The sequence below is a fragment of the Chaetodon trifascialis genome, chromosome 1, assembly GCF_039877785.1.
Source record: "Chaetodon trifascialis isolate fChaTrf1 chromosome 1, fChaTrf1.hap1, whole genome shotgun sequence".
Lineage (NCBI taxonomy): Eukaryota > Metazoa > Chordata > Actinopteri > Chaetodontiformes > Chaetodontidae > Chaetodon > Chaetodon trifascialis.
In genome coordinates this window covers 26640898-26661422 of record NC_092056.1, presented here as the reverse complement: position 1 = coordinate 26661422, position 20525 = coordinate 26640898, and the positions used below count along the sequence as shown (strand labels likewise).

Genomic DNA, 20525 nt, shown 5'->3' with positions numbered 1-20525 from the left:
CCTCAACACTTTATTGCTTTATTACTGTGCGTCTTAGACCATCATAGTACTTAAGACTATGCATGTCATCCCCACTCCCTTCCCACTTTCTTGCCCTTCTCCAGAGGTACTATCCAAAAAAAAAATTAAAATACTGTCATCCTGAGGTAGTATTATTGATTGTGACAGAAATGGTTCTGTTGTTGTCCATCACTATTTTATTAAAACCTGAAAGTAAATTTGTGCATCCAGACTTTGAAAATCCAGTTAATTTTAGACTTCAAAACAGAATGTGATACTTTGCCTTTCCCTTTTATAACATTTACTCAGTTGAGAACAGTACAAAAACAATATATGTAATGTTTTAAGTCATCAGCATCATTGATTTTTGTAAATATCTGCTTATTCTGAATTTGATGCAGCAACACATTTCAAACAAGTTGGGACAGGAGGAGCAAGAAAAGACCTGCAAAGTTGTGGAGTGCTCCAAAAACACCTGTTAAAGAGGTTCATTGGTAACAGGTGGTATTATCATAACTGGGTGTGAAAGGGGCATCCTGGAAAGGAACAAACACATTCTGTCCCTTTGAGTTTAATGAGATAGCAATGTTAATTTTTAACACTCAGAAAGTGGACTGAATCAGCAGGCATGAAAAGCACACAAGCAGCGTATAGAAAATAATTCTCCATTTATTTCATTGTCTAGTAGCTTCTGTAATCAGTCTTCTGTGTGGCACTAAGCTGAGATCTGCAGTCAGTAGGTCATAGACAGAAACACAGGAAACTAAAGAGGGTGTGGGCACAGAGACAGGTAGAGAAACAATGGAAGAAAGAAGCTGACAAAGGAAAGGTCAGAAAAGAATATATATGACAATACTGCAGGAATTCATTGGCTTTGCAGCATTTTATAGATATATCTATATATATCAGAGAATGAACAGGACTTACGTTGTAGAGGAAGGGTACAGCACAAAATGAACATTATTTTCCAAAATGCTACATTTCCATTTTGAGGAAAAATATCATTACCTGAATTTTAACATTGAATATGTCTAGCAGTTATCACCCCAGGGCCCTCAGTTATCAACAGAAAAGGTTCTAAATTGATTCCTAAGAGTAAAATGTAGAATGCTCGTGAGTCCAAGAAATTTTTCAAAAGAGCATAAGTGCTCTTGATTATTGTTTGAACCCCTGCAATTAAGTACATTGTTAAAACCCATGAATTCTAAACCACTGCACTCATGAACAGAATGTTCCACCGACATAATGAAACATTCTACATCGAAGTCTGTACCTTTCCTTTTAAGTGCTGCTGGAAATGTTACTCATTGCTGGGCACCAATGCAGCAATACAGGATGTCCATAGTAAAGCGGATTTTTGGTCCCAGAACTACAAGAAAAACTACTCTTTGGAAGCCACAGGAAGAGCTTAATACTACAGGAGAGTTAATCAAAAATAGCATTGTTCTTCTCTATGTGATGTTTGAAATTCCATTAAAAAAAAGTTAAACATCACCGTAGTGTATTGTGACCTTTCTGTTGGAAGTCCTAATGCCAGAGTGGTACAGGCAGGAGAGCATTTCTCTGACATGCAAAAGAAAATGAAGATGCTACATAAATAATGCACTCAACCTTGGGGTGCCACCCAACAACAAATCCACATGGCTTTAGGAAGGCAGTATGTGCACTATGACTTCCAGCATGAGGATAACAGAGGATTCCTATAGACATGCTCTACCTTTAGCCAATAGAGCTCTTTATAACCAGAACCACACAATACAACCGGGCAGCCTTACTGTTCTACCCACCAAAGAACTGAATGGAAAATGTGTTGCTAAACATTGAAATAGTATCAAAAAACCTGAGATATTCATCCAGTTTGTGCCTCACATGCAACAAATCGATTCCACACAACAACCTGAATGATGTGTGTCTGGACTTGAGGCAGAGGGAGAGAAGGACAGGAGCACATTCAATAAGTGGAACTAACAGCCTCATCACGTGTCTGCCCAAAGCCACTGCTGTTACAGTGAAAGTATTATAGCCATTAATCAATTAACGGTTCATTTGGTCATTGAGATTTTGTCCAGGCTGAAATGTGCATACAAATTTACTTTTTCTTCCTTTCTTGGACCTCTTGGAATTGTTAGGGTAAAAAAATCCAGCTAAATGGACTGTGTTTTCCTGTAATACTCTTTGCATTGTTCAGCTATACAAAGGAAATGGAAAGTCACTATTCTCGCAATAACTAATTCATGTTCTGAGTTACCTGTAGCCTTGACAGAGACAAATATCTTGTAGTATGTAGTGCTGCCATTAATGCTGGCTAATAGGTGTGGAAAACACTGACTAAAATACAAAGAAACGGTTTGATTTGAAAACTATTTGCCAAAATTTGCACTGTCCATTGGTGTCTAGGAGGTGCCCTTAATTTTAACTGGGGCCAAAATCAACCACAACATTAATTTTCTCTTTTTTCATTGGCATCTGACAATTATCCAGTTATGCTTAACGCAATTGTTTATTAACTTAGTAACATTTCAAGAAAAACTAGATATAGAGTAAGCAGAGAGTAGAGTATAAAAATGCTGAATTGTTCATTACAGATTGCTCATGTGGTCCATCATATAAATGCCCTTGCCATTTGATATATGTCATTTCATTTGTTGATTTATAATTGTACTTTTCCACCACAAACTGCACCAAAATATACAGACATGCCAAGGGAAAATTTGAAAAATGGTATAGCCCACTTTTAACTTAAACCTGACTGCATGCAACATTTTTGTTGGTACACGGTGTTGATAAATGAGGGCCCACGACTCAATCAATGCTGTCATTATTTAAGTCAAAGATTAAAGGTCTGCGCTTAAATGTTACGTTAGACTAGGTCATACACACAACACTGAACAAATAAAGGTTACAGAAATATATCAAAGAAATGTAGGTAAAGGCGCTGCTCTACCTAACAGCATTTCAGCAACTGGTTTTTGTGTAGCAACAGTTGGCCTTACAAAAGCATAGACCAAAAGTAAAGGCAGTCTTCTTATGTCTTTTTACTGGCCCATCATTTTCATGAAGGGAACTGACTGGTAGGCTTGTAAGGCCTGTTTAGGAGAGGGCATCATCTTCACCTGTCCGCCTCCTATCTATCCAAAGAACCCCCATCAACTCCCATCTTACTGCAGCTGGCCTTATCCCATCCTAGGTCCACCAGTTCAGAAGCAGCATCTTGTCAGCCCCTGGAGGAGCAGTCACACACCCCCTGGCACAGACACTGGCAGAACCCATAGACCAGGCAAACTGTGAGGCTTGATGGCACCAAGCTAACACACACAATGCCCAGTGTCACCCTCTGGATCACCAACAAGTAGATTCCTAGAGGCAGTGAGCCAAAGTATAAGAAACCCAGCAGCCAGACCAGGATGCGTGGGACATGATTGCAGAACTTGGACATGGCATCCTGATCCGCTGGCCCATTGGAGCCCATCGATACTGAGTCCAGGCTCTGCTCAGCATAGATGTCAGAGCTGGCATTTCGGCTTGGGGAGTGCTGTGAGTCCCTCTGCACTTCCATTATAGTGATGACCAGGCAGTTGGAGGAGTCGTGAGACGGGCTGGAGGAGGAGAAACTCTTTGGAGTCAGGACCACCTCCCCGTTGTGGTCAGAGCTCCACGATTTGTCTCGCATCGCCAAGTGGGACATGATATTAGCATCGTCAGGCAGGACTGACACCTCGTATTCTGTGATCTCAGTTTGGTGTCGGCAAAAGGGGCACGAGATGAAGCCCGCCCCATCAGCAATGTCCAGGATCTTAATGAGACAGCGGGCACAGACCCGGTGCAGGCAGTCCAAGATCTTAGGCTTGCGGTTGTGGGCATTGTAGCGTTGGTAACAGATTTTACACTCTAATTCCTCTGGTGGAGCACAGTCCTTCTCCTCTAACTCAGCCTGAGGAGAGCTCATCTTCAAGTCATTTTCTGAGGAAGGAGAGAAAATATAGAGGCAGAGACACATTGAGAAAAAACAGTTAGAAGGACATTGGTTTTTATCTAGTCCAGCATTACACACGACTTTGAACAGAATATTGCAAATCTCACAGATATAGGTTGATTTTTTGGAATATTGTAATCTGCTGTATTGTTGCCAGTCAGGGAAAGGTCAGGGATCTGCCTCCTTCTCTGGCTGCTTCTATTCTCTGTGCCTGCTGGTGATGAATGATTTATGGTGTGGGAGTTGGATCAGGGTGTCATCCCAGAGCTCTTTGTGGCAAAGCAAGAGCCAGTAACGCTATTGATATATGGGGAGAGGTAGGACAGACAGCTGTGCCTTCAACATTTTTTGTTGACTTCGGAATTTTGTGTAGAATACATGGTTGTTGCAGTTCTTCATTTAAATAACCGAACCCGGAAGTGAAGCGTTTACATTTTTACTTTTAGTTTTTTATTCATTTGTTGTCCATCGGATGATATATAGCCCTGTTTAACTTTTCTCTGTGGTCTGTTCGAGCAATACAGTGTCTTTGTTAAAGGCCGTTCACTTCTATTTTCTGTATACTAGAGTATGTGAACACTGACACAGAGCAGCAAATCTGCTGTTTGCTCTAGCTAGTAAAACCACACCATCACATAGGTTTAACATAGGTTCAACACAATAATAAAGTTTACAAACCACAAAGACTCATGTACTCTTACAAGTAACCAAATTCTGCCCTGAAACACCATGAGAGAACCTCAACTTAACTTGTGTTATACAGGAAATGTAATTTGACGAGAGCTTCTGAAGGAAGCTCATTGAGCATCACCCTGGTTGAGTATTCAAGGGCAACAGCACAATACACAATGATCTACAGGAAAATAATATGAAGGGCAATGCTGACTGTGGATGTGTAAACCCAGCTATGATTGGAAAGATACAAACCTGTGTGATACTGGTTTACCTTATGAAAAACACCTGTGTTTAGTCACAATGTTGGAATATTGAGCTCTTATTTCTCCCGGCTCATTAAGTTTGCAGGACCAAACACACAAAATTTAGAAAATTACCAAATAATACAAACCAAAACCAAAATATACAACAAATACCAGGCCATACAATCCTTCCACAAACGTTTGGTTGTGATATACTGACCAAATACATTTCCACCATTACTGTCTCAGTTTTGTTTCCCTCATGATATGTCTGAGTCACGATGGGGTCTCTGAAAACACCACCAGAGGTGAGGCCTGAAACTCTATTCTTTAGTCAAGCAAAATGACCACATGGATTTCTTAGAAACTCCCTGAGGGTTGTGAAATTGGTGTGATCACACAAAATGATGAATGCTTAGCAGCAGGCCTGCAGTTTTCACAGAGCCATTTCATGTACCCTGATCAACTTGGAATATATTGGGCAGGGGACAGAATGACAAACACTTTCCACTCCAGCTACTGACGTCATGCGTGGCCCAGTGGTGCTGCTGCTTGTGTAAGTGTACTTGTGTACTGTGTCAAAGATCATTTTTATGATTGTTAATTCCTGTGTAGGTTTCAGAGGTATCGCAGGTAAATGAATCTCACATGAAAATTCTGTCAGTATATGCTTTAATTATTCTTCTTTTAAAATGCATACTGATTATCTCATCAACTAAGTTACAATATGACTTTCTTCATAGAGAAACAACCCAGTCTCTACTCTTACAGTAGAAAATGAGTTCCATTAAGTCCACCAAGGATTAATTATGTGCCTTGTGTTAAAAGCCCTATTCTTTATAGAAATTGCGTGCTTATATTTCTGGGCTATTAAAAGTGAATGAAGTGGAAAGCTCTACAATATCATGGATAGACTTGTTTTTAAAGCTCCACTCTCCAGATTGAAGTATTTATATTTTATGCTTTCTTGTCTTGAAATTGCTGGCAGCGGATGAAATATGAATCTCAGTTTTCTACAGGCAAAGAAATACCCAATAGTTTTTTTTTTTTATTAACTAATGCCATTATATGACCATTTGTGTATGCATGTGCCCTAGAATAGTGCCATCATACGTGTGCCAGAAAACCCACATGATGTTGGTTGATTTCACTGTCAGTTTGCCAGGACAGGAATGAGATTAATGAGCACATACTGTGTCTGCTACTGAGCCAACAGACAGGAACTGTTGGATTGTAGTCCTAGTTTAAATGACTGTGGAAGGCCATGGTTGATTCCACCCATCTTGTTCTGGGGAGCCTTCCCATGGTCAGGTGAGCAGCTGAGGTCTGAATCCGCAGTCAAGCTGCCAACTGTCAGCGGCATTAGCCCCGTCCACTTTCGAAACATATGGGGCTCGTGTGCAGCTGTTGGTAGTGTGAGGATATGATGATCAGCCACCAGAACATGCTGACGTGGACATCCTGTACCTAAAGCATTGCCAGTGTTCCTTTTACTTTTTTATGAACTTCTGCATTCTGTCATGTATTCCCAAGACATGACAACCAGCAAGGACAGGATCACAGCAGTGTCTGAAGCTGGACTTTCAGTCTTTGCTCAGGTCTGGTTTTATTTGGTTAAATTTCATTTGATTCAATTAAGTTCAAAAAGATTTTAGTAAACCTCAGAAAAAAGTGCCTTTGTATGCTATGATTGCAGTTACCTCATTCTTGTTGTTATGTCTTACTTTACCTCTATATTTGGCCATTAAAAAGTCCCCCTCCCATCCAGAAGATGCTATATAAAGAAAAGCCAGTCATTCATTCATTCATGGCCATGAAATATAGATTGAATAGGTGGCTGTTGCGTTGGCAATTGCCCAGCATGCCTCTCTCTGACTGTTAAATATTTTAGCCACCAGCCTGTTACGTTAAAAAGCCTTCTGAAACATGTCACACAGATGTCACAAAGAAGCAGCTCCTGCTGCATCAATCCCAGGAGCAGAATCTCCCAGTTTTCCCCTGAAGACCCACACAAATAAATGTAGTAGAGAAGGGGTGTAGCACTGAGATTGTGCAAGAGACAATCCAACTCCTTCTTATGCAAAATATAGCAGGAATTTGAACGTGGACAATTGTCCATAAAGCTATCCTGTAGAGTTTACATTGTTAACAAACATTCAACTTTTTTCCACAAAGAAGTTTTTGTGTCCTTCAGGCCTAACAATGTCTTTCTCATCTCATAAAACATTTGCAAAGCCTTTTTTGTGATGTTTAGAAAGATGATCAGTATTGTTTATATCAGCTTATTTTCTGTTTTTTCTGCTCTTGGCTCATTGCTACCTCACCTGACACATTACTTGTTTATCCATTTCACACATAGTTAAACTGGCAAAACCAATCAAACCTGCGTATGTCACACTCTCAATCAGTTGTTCGGCACCAGGTGCGAGCCATTCATCAATTAGCTTGTTAAAATATCATGTTTTGTTTTTTTTTTGTTTTTAAAGATTCAGTGAACAGTGGTTATGTGCTAAAATCATTTGGCTATAGTGACCCTCTAAAAAGCCATGGTTTTATGTACACGAAAGGTCGTTAGCTTATGTTGGTAGAGCTAAACACTGTGGTTTTGCTAAACACTGTGGAAATTGTTTTCAGCTTGGTGTTGGAAGGTATATGAATAAAATCCCCATGGGAGCATACCCGTACTCCTAGCAATGGCGTAAGGCTGGTGTGATGAGCTGCCAAAGTATATTAGGCCTGGCTTAGTCATGCCAGGCAGTGCTTTCCCTTCTGCAATGCAGTCATGTGGTCAACATGGTCCAGTGTTATTGACAGCACATGCAGAATTGCCAGTTGTTTGCTCTATGAAGAATGCTTTCTCAATCCATCTGTACATCATGATACTATATATACATTAAAAAAATGGTACATCTACCTAAAACCTAGATAAACTAATGTTCTGTTAGTTAGTTAGTGTATTGAAAGGTGATAGAAGAGTCAAAAGACAATAGATAATGCAGGGAGTGATAGTGTGGTTTAATATCAAATCAACCTCTTTGTCTAGTCACAGCAGAGGCATAAATTCCACATGAAGAGTGAATAAATGTAGGAGAACAGCTTCCAAGTGTTGCATCATGTATGTAGTTATGTGTGGTCTGATTGACTGGTGTGCAATCTGGCTTAGTTAACTGGCTGGTTGACTGACTTATTGACAGGTTGAGTGACTTATCGGTAGCTGGTCTCCAGAATAAATATGTCGAATTTGAAAAGTGTGACGCTGATCTGAAAGTGGTTATGTAGCTCCACGATGGATGAGGAATGAGAAGTAGCACAGGGGAGGGGGTGGACCAAAGCTGACATTTGAAAAGGTCAGCTTTTCAAAGAAAACCTAGTGCAAGTTACATCAACACATGGCAAGACTGCATTACATCACATGGCGAAGCAAAAACATTTAACCTGTGTAACATACTGAGGAAAAAAATGAAAAACTTCAGAGGAACAGCAAAAACAAGACTTTCTCTGACTGTGAGATGTCACTACAACATTTAAGTTATCAAGCTCTCGAGGCAGGAAATAGCAGGGAATACCTGCTACCTGACCTCATAAACATCCATTATTGGGCCCTATGTCATCCTTAAGTCAATCAAGGTTCTCATGGAGATGTGGCCTGCTTAAACGTGTTTCAGTTAGACTAGATTTCATTGAAAGACTGCTGTGCATACCTGTCCTAACACCTTCAGATGGATTTAGAATTCTGTTCACTTTATCAAAAAAAAGGCTTTAATACAGTCTAGAAGCAGTTGTGGGTAGTAGATGCTTGTACTAAATACTGGAGGCTACACCTCCCATGCCTCTCTCTGCATTGTCTGCAGGCAAAATCTGAATCAATTTTCAGACAATACCAGCTGATTATACTATATATTACACAAAAGGTGCAGCCAAAAAAAAAATAATTTGTTTGCATTGTGCAGCTACGTTGGGATTCATCAGTTGTCTTATTGTCATATATGCATCCAATTTGACCATCTGCTGGACCGGTTGCTGTATGTGTGTTGATCACTCCTCTGCAGGGCTGTTACTGCATAAATGTCTGTTTCCTAATGAAATCGGATGCTGATTTCACACATGCAGTTAGAATGAGATGGTCCTCCAAAGAACGTGTCAGCAAGTGCCCAAGAAAAGCTTATTTTAACCCAAACCGTGACCTTTCCCTGAAACCCAGAACCTAACTGAGTCATTACATAATTTGTCACATTATAATATAGATTTTGGAAGGCACTGGCAAATTATCATCCTGGCAAAAGGGACGTTGGATGAGAAAATGTTGTTCTAAAGGGCAGTTAATAACAGCATGTGCCTCTGCCCCTGAGTCCCTACCAACTTTGTTTATGCTGTTTTGTAGTTGATCCTAAGCTTTCATAGGAGGGCAAGAGGAGAACAGGAAAATCAGTAAGTATCACTTTAAGTTATTCTGCAGCCATGTCAGTATTTCTAGAAAAGATACAAGTAAAAATCAAGTCTTGTTGTGTTATCACAGCTACAAAAGTCTGTACAACACTGAGCTCCAGACACTCTGTTGGCCCGAAGCCAGAATGACAGTCAATATTCTGCATAGACCTTGGCAAGACAAACTTGATCAAACACTGTAATTATACCTGAATTTAAAGCATACAATACGGAGGAAATAGTAGATTTACCACTTATTACAATTTACCACTTATTACTTTGATATTAAAACCTGACAAACCTCCTTCTAAATGTGAATCCTATAGGCCTATCTCTCTATTGAACTCGGATACGAAGATAATTGCTAAAGTCTTAGCTTTAAGGTTAGAGAAATGCCTCCTGTCTCTAATAAATATTGACCAAAATGGATCCATTAAAAACTGCCTGGCCTATTATAATATTAGAAGATTATTAAATATTATTCATGAAAAAAAAGAGGCACAAGATTCATGTATTCTGTCACTAGACGCTGAAAAAGCGTTTGACAGAATCGAATGGCCATATATTTGAAGTACTCTTGTGCTTTAGGTTCGGTGTTTACTTTGGGCAGTGGGTCAGACTTTTATACTTAGGACCATGCGCAGAGATTATGACTAATAATATTATCTCCAATCCATTCAGTCTTTATCGTGGGACCCGTCAGGGGTGCCCGTTGTCCCCCTTGCTTTTTGTTTTAGTGCTAGAACCCTTTGCCATCTTTATTAGAAATCACCCTGTTATTAAAGGAATTCAAATTGCAGATGTAGGGCATCGCATAGCTTTATTCGCAGATGATACATTACTTTTTCTGACGAACTTGGAGCAGTCCTTCTCAGCCCTTGCTGATGTGATCAATAGGTTTGGGAAGTTCTCAGAATACAGAGTTAACAAACAAATCCTCTGTTCTCTTCCTCAATGAGCGGGAAAGACACTACCAAGTCTATTATGGTACTTTTGGGCAGCTCAGCTTAGAGTTGCCTGTCAGTGGTTCTCATCACATTCGAAGCTACCTTGGGTAAAAATGGAAGAATCGTCCACAAGAGGGCTAGCCTTAGATTCATATTTATATTCCAACTCTTTTAAGAACTCGAAGAAAATCACACTAAATCCATTTGTGAGAAACATCTTGATAGTTTGGCACGAAGCTCATGCTGTAGGCTGTAGGTGACACCCCACCTTTGTCTTGCCTTGCACCTATCTGGGGAAACACAGAGTTCAAACCTGGTAAGAATGACTTAGGATTTAAACAATGGTCACATTAAGAGGTTAGAAGGATCATAGACCTTTATAATGGTGATACACTGATGTCCTTTAATGAAATCAAAGATAAATTCAACATCCCACAGTCTCACTTTTTTAAATACCTACAGTTGCAAAGTTTTGTACACTCTAAGTTAAATCATTCATCTAACTGTCCCACTTCAACAGTATTAGAACGATTTGCAACCCAACATCAGAGCAGTAAAGGCTAGATCTCTACACTTAACAATATTTTTTCATGTCATTCTAAAGAGTCATCTGACTCAATAAGGAGGCTGTGGAGTGAGGTTTTACATGAATGTGTGCTGGATGATGAGTGGAGTCAGGTATGTTTAAAGACCCAGGGCCTTTCAATTAACTCTAGACTCAATTTGATACAGTGTAAGTGGATAATGAGGACCTATATTACTCCAGTAAAGCTGAATAGATTTAATCCAGACATTCCAGACACTTGTGTGAAATGCCGAACTCATAAAGGCACCCTCTTCCACTGCGTCTGGGAATGTGAGAGGATGCAAAGATTTTCGAAAGAAGTAATACATATAATTTCCCAAATAATCTCCAAACCTATTCCTATCTCTCCTAAATTCTCTATCCTGGGCCTCTACCCTGAAAGTCTTTCCTTAAAATCACATGAAATCAAATTGATTAATCTTTGCTTTGTCCATTCAAAACGTCTCATTGCCATGTACTGTAAAAAGTCATGTCCCCCTGTTAGTCTCTGGCTTAAAGAATTATCATCATGTCTGGCTTTAGAGAAGCTAACTTATAGTATTAAACATAGGCTTGGTGAATTTTATGAAATCTGGGGCCATTTCTTACATTTTTTTGAAGAAACAGAGCTGCAATATACCCTTGATCCTGAAACTCCATCCTAATGTGTCTTGTAAGCACTCATAGCATAGGCATTCTGTGTTAATTTGTAAAAAAGATTACTTTCTTATACCATAAACAATTTGCTTTTAGGCTTATTGAAATAATACCTGTATGCCTTGCTCTACACTGGCTCTATTGTCCTCTGGGTAGTGTTGCTCTGTTGTCTGTAGACATTTTAAAAGCACTGCACTATGTATTTAATTTGTAATTCTATGTATTCTTACTTTCTTGTTTTTCATTTGATTGATGAGATGCTTGATGGGTGGGTTGGGGTGGGGTTGTTATTGTTCATTTTGTATATTTATGTACATTTTGTATCTAAGTTAAAATGTCAATAAATATATGTTTAGAAAAGAAGGCAATTTACTTTTATTTTTAGCTGGTCAGTGCTGCTTGGTAACTTGGTATATTCAAAATTAACAGCCTGATTTTGCCAAGAAGCTGAGAAGATTATACTCATGTTGGGGGAAATTCTTTTCCTTGCATTTGTCAACAGTTTGCCAGGACAGTGCAGCACTGCTGGAATTTACATTTCATCTTCAACATCAGCTCAAATATATCAAGTGCATGTGTGGTTTAAGAATTCGAGACAGCGGAGGATCTCCCTCCTACAACATTTTAACTGACAGACTTACAGCAGGCATCACACAAGAAGCCCCCCACTGTTCCTAAACTCTTAGCTGGAGGGACATGGTGGTGGTTATCCTCCCCATCCCTTGTGTTCTCCACTCCCTGTCGCCTCCTCTCTTCTCCCCCTCTTTCAGTGTGGATTGCTGATGATAGCTTTGACCTTTGCTGTCAGAATATCTGCTTGGTGAAGCTTCTCTGATTTATGCCATTGATCCAGAGGATTATGTTCGTGCTGCTGTTGGCAGATCTTTCATCCTTGTTTACAACAATTAGGTGTAAAAACAGAGCAGTCTTTACTAAACTTCCATCATTCTTTTTTACCAGTTGACCTGTTGAAATACAAAGAATAAGCTTAAACTTGACTGCATTTATTTCAAGAGCAGCACAATAGCAGTCATATATATTTGACTACATTTAGCCATATAGATAACACTGCTACTGTAAATGTTTGACAGTGAAGATAAAGTAATCTAATCTAATCTAGTCTAATCGAATCTAATCTAATCTAATAATGCAAACATGAACATTCAAGAAGTTGTATGTACAGCCACACTAATATCTTCACACCACCCCAGTGTATGTCCATCTAAGTGCTTAGAGAAACAAAGCCTTTATTCAACTAGAATATTTCTTTTCTATTCAAATGTTTGGAAAGTATTAAATAAAGTGATGTGAAAAAGCTGCATAATGTATTAATGGGACATTTAAACATAATCTGAGGAGCTGGCTCATTGCACTCTTGGCAGGCATCATCATATACAGGTGGATTTATATTTAGTATTGTTGTACTTCAGGGAGTTCCTGTAGTCCCACCATAGAAGTCTCTGGTGTATGAGTAGATTTATAGCTCAGTATTGAATTGAATTAATCAATTGTGCGACCAATGCAACATTAGATGGATCTGTAGTATTTGTAGGTCTTCATTCTTTCAATCCCTTTGTGATACTGAGCAACAATGGGAGAATTTGCTAAACACAACTTGCTGTGCAATCATCACAAACCTGAAGTAATCAAGTTAACATCATTTTATTCACTGTGATGGAGAGCAGTGATCACTGTGATGGGCTTTGCTAGATAACAGTGTGTTTGTGAATGTAACTGAAAGAGGAGATCACTGGACCTTTCCTCAATCATATTCCTTGTGTAGTCTATGTGACGCTGTCAATGAAGCTAAAGCCATTTGAAAAAGTCAGCTGAGAGTTTGTGTACAGTAACCCACTAGCTGATCCAGCCACTGTTGACTGTGGCCTGTCAGAACAAGCATCATTAGGTGCTTGTATCCAGTAAACTAGAGAAAGGCTTAATTGTCACGGGGTGGAGGACTGAGTATTGCTGCTTCCAGACAAGGAGGTCTTGGGTTTCAATCTAATTGAGCTGTTGTCTGTATGTTCTTCATATTTTCATGCCAGTTACATTGGGACCACCAGTTTTCCTCCATGCTAGAGGAGATCTATGAGAGTCCTTTCAGATATGGAGCTATTATTGAAGGAGCTTCCATGTTTTCCAGTAAAAACATGATGACACCCCTCCTGCCACTGCAGATGACAGTGGCAAAGCGATTGTGACTCCTGGTCTGATGTCTTGCACATCTATCTCTAATTGCTGCTGCTGATTGAGTGGACTGCTATTCAGCTTTATGCCACAGTAACCACAGCATCCACATCGTTATGGCAGTGCTATTTCATGTCGCCTCCTAATCAAAATGTACCACATAAAGGTGGAGCATTTCTGGGAAGCAGAGACAGCAGTAGCAACTGCTATCTGTAAGCACTGTTAGGCTGCCAACAGCTCTGCTTTGCAGAAATACACAGCATGAATTCCAGATACTGGAAACAGATTTAACTTGTTATTCTACATTTATCTCTAAATGATGATATGTCAGCGAAGTGACAAATAAATAAATGAGAAAGAGCCAAGAGGGTAAACACAGGACCAAACTATGAGGCTCTTTAAAGCTACTACCTGCTTCACAACCATCAATGCTACTATCAAACCATTAGTTATCAGTCCAGCCAAACACTGGCAGACCATTAGCGTGCAACCAATCAGGCCCAATGCAGCCATTTGTATTGTTTTATGATCCTGCAAGATTTTTACAGTAGTACTCACTCAAATCATATGTTGTCATGTGCCCAGGTGTACTAGTGGTTTGCAGTTTGCTCCATCCTGACTGAAGTAGACCTCCTATAGACAGACACGTCAGTTCACTTATTTAAGACTTTGACATTTGCAGATGTTAATTACATCTCAATGTAAGGTTTACTTATCTTACCTCTTTCATTACATTAATCCCATAGTGTCATTCTTTACCATTGCAAGCCAACCTCCAAACAAACCTCAACACATCTGTAGACTCTTCACACCACAAGAGCTTCCGTCCTCAGCAAAGGTCAGAGAGTTTTTAATAGCGGAGTCTTGTGAGAGGTGGCAAATGAGATCCTCTGTGACACTCAGTTTTACAATGAACAAGAAATGTTAGCTGGTCTACAGTTTTTCAACCCCCCCACTTCACAGTCATGAAGTTTTATATATTCACACTTTGGAGCCTGCAGCAGGTGAAACAGTTGTAGCTGTTCATCTCACTGCATTGTCCTTTTTGTCTCACTGTGCTCCCATGCGGTGAAACCTACTTGTTTCTTATTAGCTGCAGTAACATCAGGTGTAGACTGGGGACTCACAGAGTAGAATTTTGCCTACCTGTGTAATTGCTTCATTACTTCTACTGTGTTTTTTTCCTGCTATTTCCAGTTTCAGCATAAAAGGTCAGTCTGTTTACACATGCAGCGCTTTGTACCAGAGAGATTGGAGTTATTGCTGCAGGGAGTTTAAACATTTGGATTTGTGAATTAATTAATTGGATTAAAGGGTACACTGGGGTTGTGAGGTGTTAATTCGAACAACAGCAGAAAGGAGAGTAGGATGTATATTTAGTAGCCTTTAACACAAGCTCAGTGTTCACTCTGCATGCAGAGTGTTGGCTGCAGCCAACAACTACAAGTCGTATTTCAGCACGAGGCAGAACATTATGGCAGTACTGATGCATGGGGGACTTCAGACAGGTGGTGGTAGCCAAAGGATCAACTTTAGCTGACTTGTCATGGACAGACAAAAGAACCAGGCGAGTGGTCATTTTAGAAAATACATGGAGCAAAGCAAACTGAGGAACACGTGTTCTGAAGGTGTGTTCAAAAATAACAAAAAACATTCATTTAACTCAACTGTAACCCCCCACTGAATTGTAGGATACAAAATACTTGTCTGCTCTGAATTTGTAGAATATTTGCTGGTACTGTGTGGAGAAGGTCAGCCAGTGTCTGCGATACAGCTCGGAGGACAGATATATTGGTTTGGCATTGCTCAGCTCAGCTTGTTGTGAGGGCTAAATGTCACCGCTTCAGCTGGGCTGATGCTGGTGCTCTGCTGCCTCCCTGGGGGGTTGATAGAGATTCAGGCCAAGCTTGGGAGACATTATGCTTTCCAGATTATAGTTCTCCAACAGAAAATGCCAATTTTATTCATTACTGAGCACAACTGGGAATTAGCGAATTGGCTGGGGAGAGAGCTTGGGCCATATTCAAGCCAGCCATGGGCCCAGTGTGTGATGGGACAACATTCAGATAAGTTCTCCATGAATATTTAGAAACCACTGGTCAGCATGACCTTGCAGGCACCATGCTAAGACAATGTTGGTACTCTGCAACTTTTGTTCAGTGCATGTGCTAAGTTTTATCAAAAATGTTTGATATTGTGAGCTACCCCATGTCTTTGACTTCTCTTTCTATGCACTTGCACTATGCACTATGCACTGGACTGCGTGTCATCAGGTGATTCATTTTCCTTTCACAAACTTCAATAAATACTAGAATGAATTAAAAAATATGAATAACTATATTGACAGTTTTGGACTACCCTTTGACTACTCTGCCAAAATATGTGAAACACTTCTGCAGCCAACAGAGCGGAGGAGAGCCAGGCCCACAACTCAAAGATACTTTGAATTTCGGAACTGCTCTTATTCTGTCATTACATTACATATTGTATGTTAATTTTTTTGTAATTATGCAGCCATTGCCAAGGGGGAAGCGTTCACAGCATGACCAAACCAGCATGGGCATTAACACGAACCAAAATACCATCAGTCAACGGGATTTATGAAAGGGCACCCAGTTTGATTGAAGTAAGGATAACAAGGATAATGTTAGGCTTCCAAAGCAACAGATATACCAGCAGGATGAGCTCCTAGCTGGTGTTCCATCTGCACCGAACTACTGCTACAAGACTGTGATTCCCTCCAGGTGTCAGATAGGAGTTCCCCATCTCTTGGGTAAATGTTCATTTTTTGGAAAATGGTGAAAATCCACATTTCTAATTTCACTTTTTTTTTAGAGCATAAGGGGATGCTACACAGTCGTGATGGTTTGCCATTAGCCGCATTATTGTTCACTTCTTCTACTTCTAAATCTAAATCTGAAAACAGCTAAGCCTGGCCTAGCACACTGCTAAACAGATTTTATTATGAATTGATTTTCATACTGCATACTACTAAGTGCTAAGTGACTGTATATTACAGTATGAAAATTGGTCGTATGTCGTCTGTCCTAACAAAGCCTCATTTTCACCCAGTGTTTGCACATAGATCTGTGTACCCACAGTATGAGTAAAGTCCTTTCAGTCCTATGGAACCTGTATGATCTCGGGCATGTTTACAGAACTCCTCCTTTCTTTTTTTTTCATCCCTGAATTTGTCTCGAGTTCGTTAAAAAAATATAAACTTTAAATGGAGGATTTTGGACAGACTGTATGCCACAAGTCAGCATGAACAGGAATTAGCTAACAGACGATGATGTTGATACTCAAATTATATAATTAGAAATTCATTAGTTTACCTAATTCAACAGTTTTGCTTCTGAATTTGAATAATGTTATTTTGCTAAATAACAAAATGAAGTTGTTCAAAGTGGGCGTGTACATCATTACATTTTTGCAATTTTGATAATTGATCTTTAAAGCTCCATGTGCAGATTTGACGAAAAACAGACAGAATTAGCTTCTCTCCATGTTTGAGGTGACATTTCTGTCTGTAAATGAAATGCATTTCTTTGCATTGAACGCAAGGGAGCATACTCCATTATATTATATGGAAGAACAGATCCAAAACAAAACTTTGTGGAAGCAAGTTGCACAAGGACGGTTAGCTCACCTCTGAATTTGTGCTTAATTTTATGCTCCTCACCTGTGGAACATTCTCCCTGCACACCTGAGGTCTGCACCAACTGTCAGCTCATTTAAATCAGGGTTGAAAACATTATTATTTGCTACAGCTTTTACTTAAAGTAAATATATCTGCTCGATGATTTTAATCATTCTAAATGCTAAATTATTGTCTTTTACTGGCTTCTGTTTTTAATTTTCCTTTAAATGTATTTTATTTTTATTTTTATATTCTCTTCTAATTTCTTTCTTTCTTTCTTTCTTTCTTTCTTTCTTTCTTTCTTTCTTTCTTTCTTTCTTTGAAATGTATGATTTTAATGTATTTTTATGCTTCTGTAAAGCACTTTGAATTGCCTGGTTTATGAATTGTGCTATACAAATAAATTTGCCTTGCCTTGCCTTGCCTGACCACAGGGGTTTCACTTGGGGACTGTCAATAAATTTCTGTTTGAATGACACAAAATCAATGTTATTTTCAATACCCTTGTGCGGACTTGCCAACATTAATGGAAATTATGATAAAAAGGTTACACTGAATCACAGTTACAAAATTACACCAGCTAAAAAATGATGTTTAATTCAGAATGTTGTTGAATAAGTGCTGTTAATGTTATTGACTATTTCTGCATAGGCAACAGTCCCATACATGAATCTGATATTTGACAAAATATATGAACTACATCCAGTGTGTATGTCTTCATCACTTTATAAATGTGATGTCACCATGTAATCTCTTCACTTCACCAGACTGCATCCAGGAGATGAGAGTTTTTAAAAAGTCTTAATAACATTCTGAATGAAACGTGTCCTTCTGACAGAAATTAATTTGAAAGAAATTATTCTTTTGATAAAAAGTGTGTTGTTATTTCTCTAAAAGTGTAACGCTCTTTATTAAAAAGGCCTTCATGCTTTCAGAAATGGCTTTGTCTATTAAATGATATCAAAATCAGGTTTTAAATGTGGCCTTTGTGGCTTCGAAGAAATTGCCCAATTTTTGGCCAAGTGGCCGTGCCCATAAAATCATGAAATTCAAGGCCTCTTGAGAAATCAGAATTAGAGCTTTTACTTGTAAAGACCATGTTAATTCTGGAAGCCCCCAATCTTTGGCCATGAAGTATGGCCCGACGCCCCTACGAACGTTCATTATCATCGTCTTTTCAGCGGCTGATCAATCGGAAAGCAGTGAAATGATTACAATTTGTCAGATTCCCATGATTCTATGACTAACCTGGAACATGGCAGTACTACATGATCCTTTTCATAAAAGCATTTGAGCTTCTAAGGTCACAGAGGTAATGATGTTCTTCTAGTTCTAAAGGGTGTTTAACAGGTGGGTCACACACAAACCTAATAGGAGTACAATTATGTAGGTGAGACAGACTGTTCATTTCCGCTACCTGCTGCCTTGTTGAATGTGAGCACTCTGCCACTCCTTGATTGTGAGCGGTTGCCTGAAGAAAAGCAGTTGACAATCTTTTGCCGCTTTGCTGAAAAAGGTTTTATGAGCAGAAGTCGCATGTTGTGGTTGCTTCCTGTTGCTCTCTGTGTACAAAGGAGAGCAGTCGGGGCTAAAGTCCGCTTTGTACACGCACATCATGTTTGGATAATTACAACTCACCAGTCCTCTGATCTGGTCTCATAATCACTAGCTTTAAAAGAAGAGGTCAGATAGCTTCAGAAGAATGGCCTCACAGATGAATCAGTATGAAACCCATGTGTGAACTGCTCATGTACAAAATGTCTCCTAATCAAATCCAGAGCGGCCAGCTGCTTGTTTATCCACAATTCTTCAGAGTGAGGGGCTCAAAACAGCCTGTTTGTTTTACCCTTTATCGAGCAGACTGATAAACTCCTCACACACAAATAAAAAGCTGGTTGAAGGCAAGCACACTCCAGCTGTCATTGTACAGACATGGTTTTTCTGATCACTAACTCTCCTCCAGTGGCAGAGCATCATCACCCTCTCTGTTCACTTCATGTTCCTCTGCCACTCTCACAATGTTTTCTTTCATTCATTCTGTCTTTACTTCACTGCTCCTCCCTTTGCTTTATTTAACATGCGAATATGCATCAGCTGCTGTAATCTAGTCCACATAACAAACATGTATTCCACCTATATGAATGTGTGTGCGTGTGCGTGCTGCACTACATAGTAGTTCTGAACTACAACAACTTAAGTCTAAATCTAAACAGAACTATTATTTCCTGGCCACATGCACACACCCTCCAAACAAATAAACAGCAGATGCATGCACACCATCCTCTCTATAGAAGAGCTGCAGGTTAGGGTGTGTGTGTGGGTGTGTGTGTGTGTGTGTGTTTGCGTTCCTCACCTTGTCCCAATGTGTGTGTCTCCCCCTCCTCCACTCCAGTTGTCTCTGCTGCGCTGTCCTTCATGTAAATCCTCCTCCTTCATAGCAGGACTCCACAACTCATTCCTGTGTGTGTATGTGTGTGCGCAGGTGTACCGGATGCAGGCGTCAACCAGACTAGCAGTGTTGGAGGAGGCAGCAGAGGGGAGGACAGCTTCTTACCAGAGGGAGATCCTTCACCTGCAGAAGCTGCTAAGAGAAAGACAGGAGGCTGAGGAGAGACTACTGCAGTCCAAACGGTAGGAGGGGAGTGAGGAGGAGAGAGAGAGGGAGGAGAGAGTGGAGGAGAAACGGCGGGAGGCAGGCAGGCGGAAAAAGGGAGGAGGATAGGGAGAGAATGTGTGAATGAAAGGAGGAGCAGAAAGAGTGAGGAGAGGGTAGTTTAAAAAAAGGAGGGAGGCCAGAGACAGAGAGAGGCAGCAGTTAAGTGTGCAGAGCCAGTTGCGTCAGACAACAATTACTGACAAGAAACAGATGTCTGCACAGTCAGATCGCTTCCAAGCTTTTTGTAAACCATTCATGTTTTTTTCTCTCATAAAAAAATAAAGCGGATTTCACCAAGAATGGCTGCACAACACTAGAGCTCAATCAATACATTTGCAGACCAGCTGCAGTGCAGAAATGCCAAGATTTTTGTTTTTTGAGGTGTCCCAGTTACATACTTTGTCTACCAGAGAGCACTGACAGGTTTAATAACCAAATGTAGAGCTGCTATAACTGATATTTCTATATTAACAATGAATCACATAGCTCAGTCGGTAGGGTGTGCACCCCATGTATTGAGGCTGTCAGTCCTCTGCAGTGGCCGCAGGTTCGACTCCC

The 20525-nt window shown here is 39.9% G+C and overlaps 2 protein-coding genes across 3 annotated transcripts in view; one reads left to right on the top strand and one right to left on the bottom strand.

Moving 5' to 3' along the window:
* cep89 (centrosomal protein 89) overlaps positions 1-20525 on the top strand; it is a 57146-nt gene that overhangs the window by 25213 nt on the left and 11408 nt on the right. For both annotated transcript variants that reach the window (XM_070970565.1, XM_070970573.1), the window contains one exon: positions 19794-19942. In XM_070970565.1, coding sequence (XP_070826666.1) covers positions 19794-19942 — 149 coding nt within the window. The remainder of the gene's footprint in view (positions 1-19793; positions 19943-20525) is intronic.
* On the bottom strand, positions 652-19908 carry LOC139336453 (E3 ubiquitin-protein ligase RNF182). The gene is made up of 2 exons (XM_070970585.1): positions 19665-19908; positions 652-3960 (listed from the first exon to the last, which is right to left on the bottom strand). Exons 1-2 carry the CDS (start codon positions 19726-19728, stop codon positions 3215-3217), a joined length of 810 nt encoding a protein of 269 aa, XP_070826686.1. The 5' UTR covers positions 19729-19908; the 3' UTR covers positions 652-3214.

What these genes read in the sequence shown, in the direction of transcription:
- LOC139336453 (XM_070970585.1), bottom strand. Translation starts at nt 19,728, where the DNA reads ATGAAGGACAGCGCAGCAGAGACAACTGGAGTGGAGGAGGGGGAGACA. An exon ending in GACACACACATTGGGACAAG is followed by an intron (nt 3,961 to 19,664) that starts GTGAGGAACGCA and finishes CTCCTTCCTCAG; the next exon opens with AAAATGACTTGAAGATGAGC.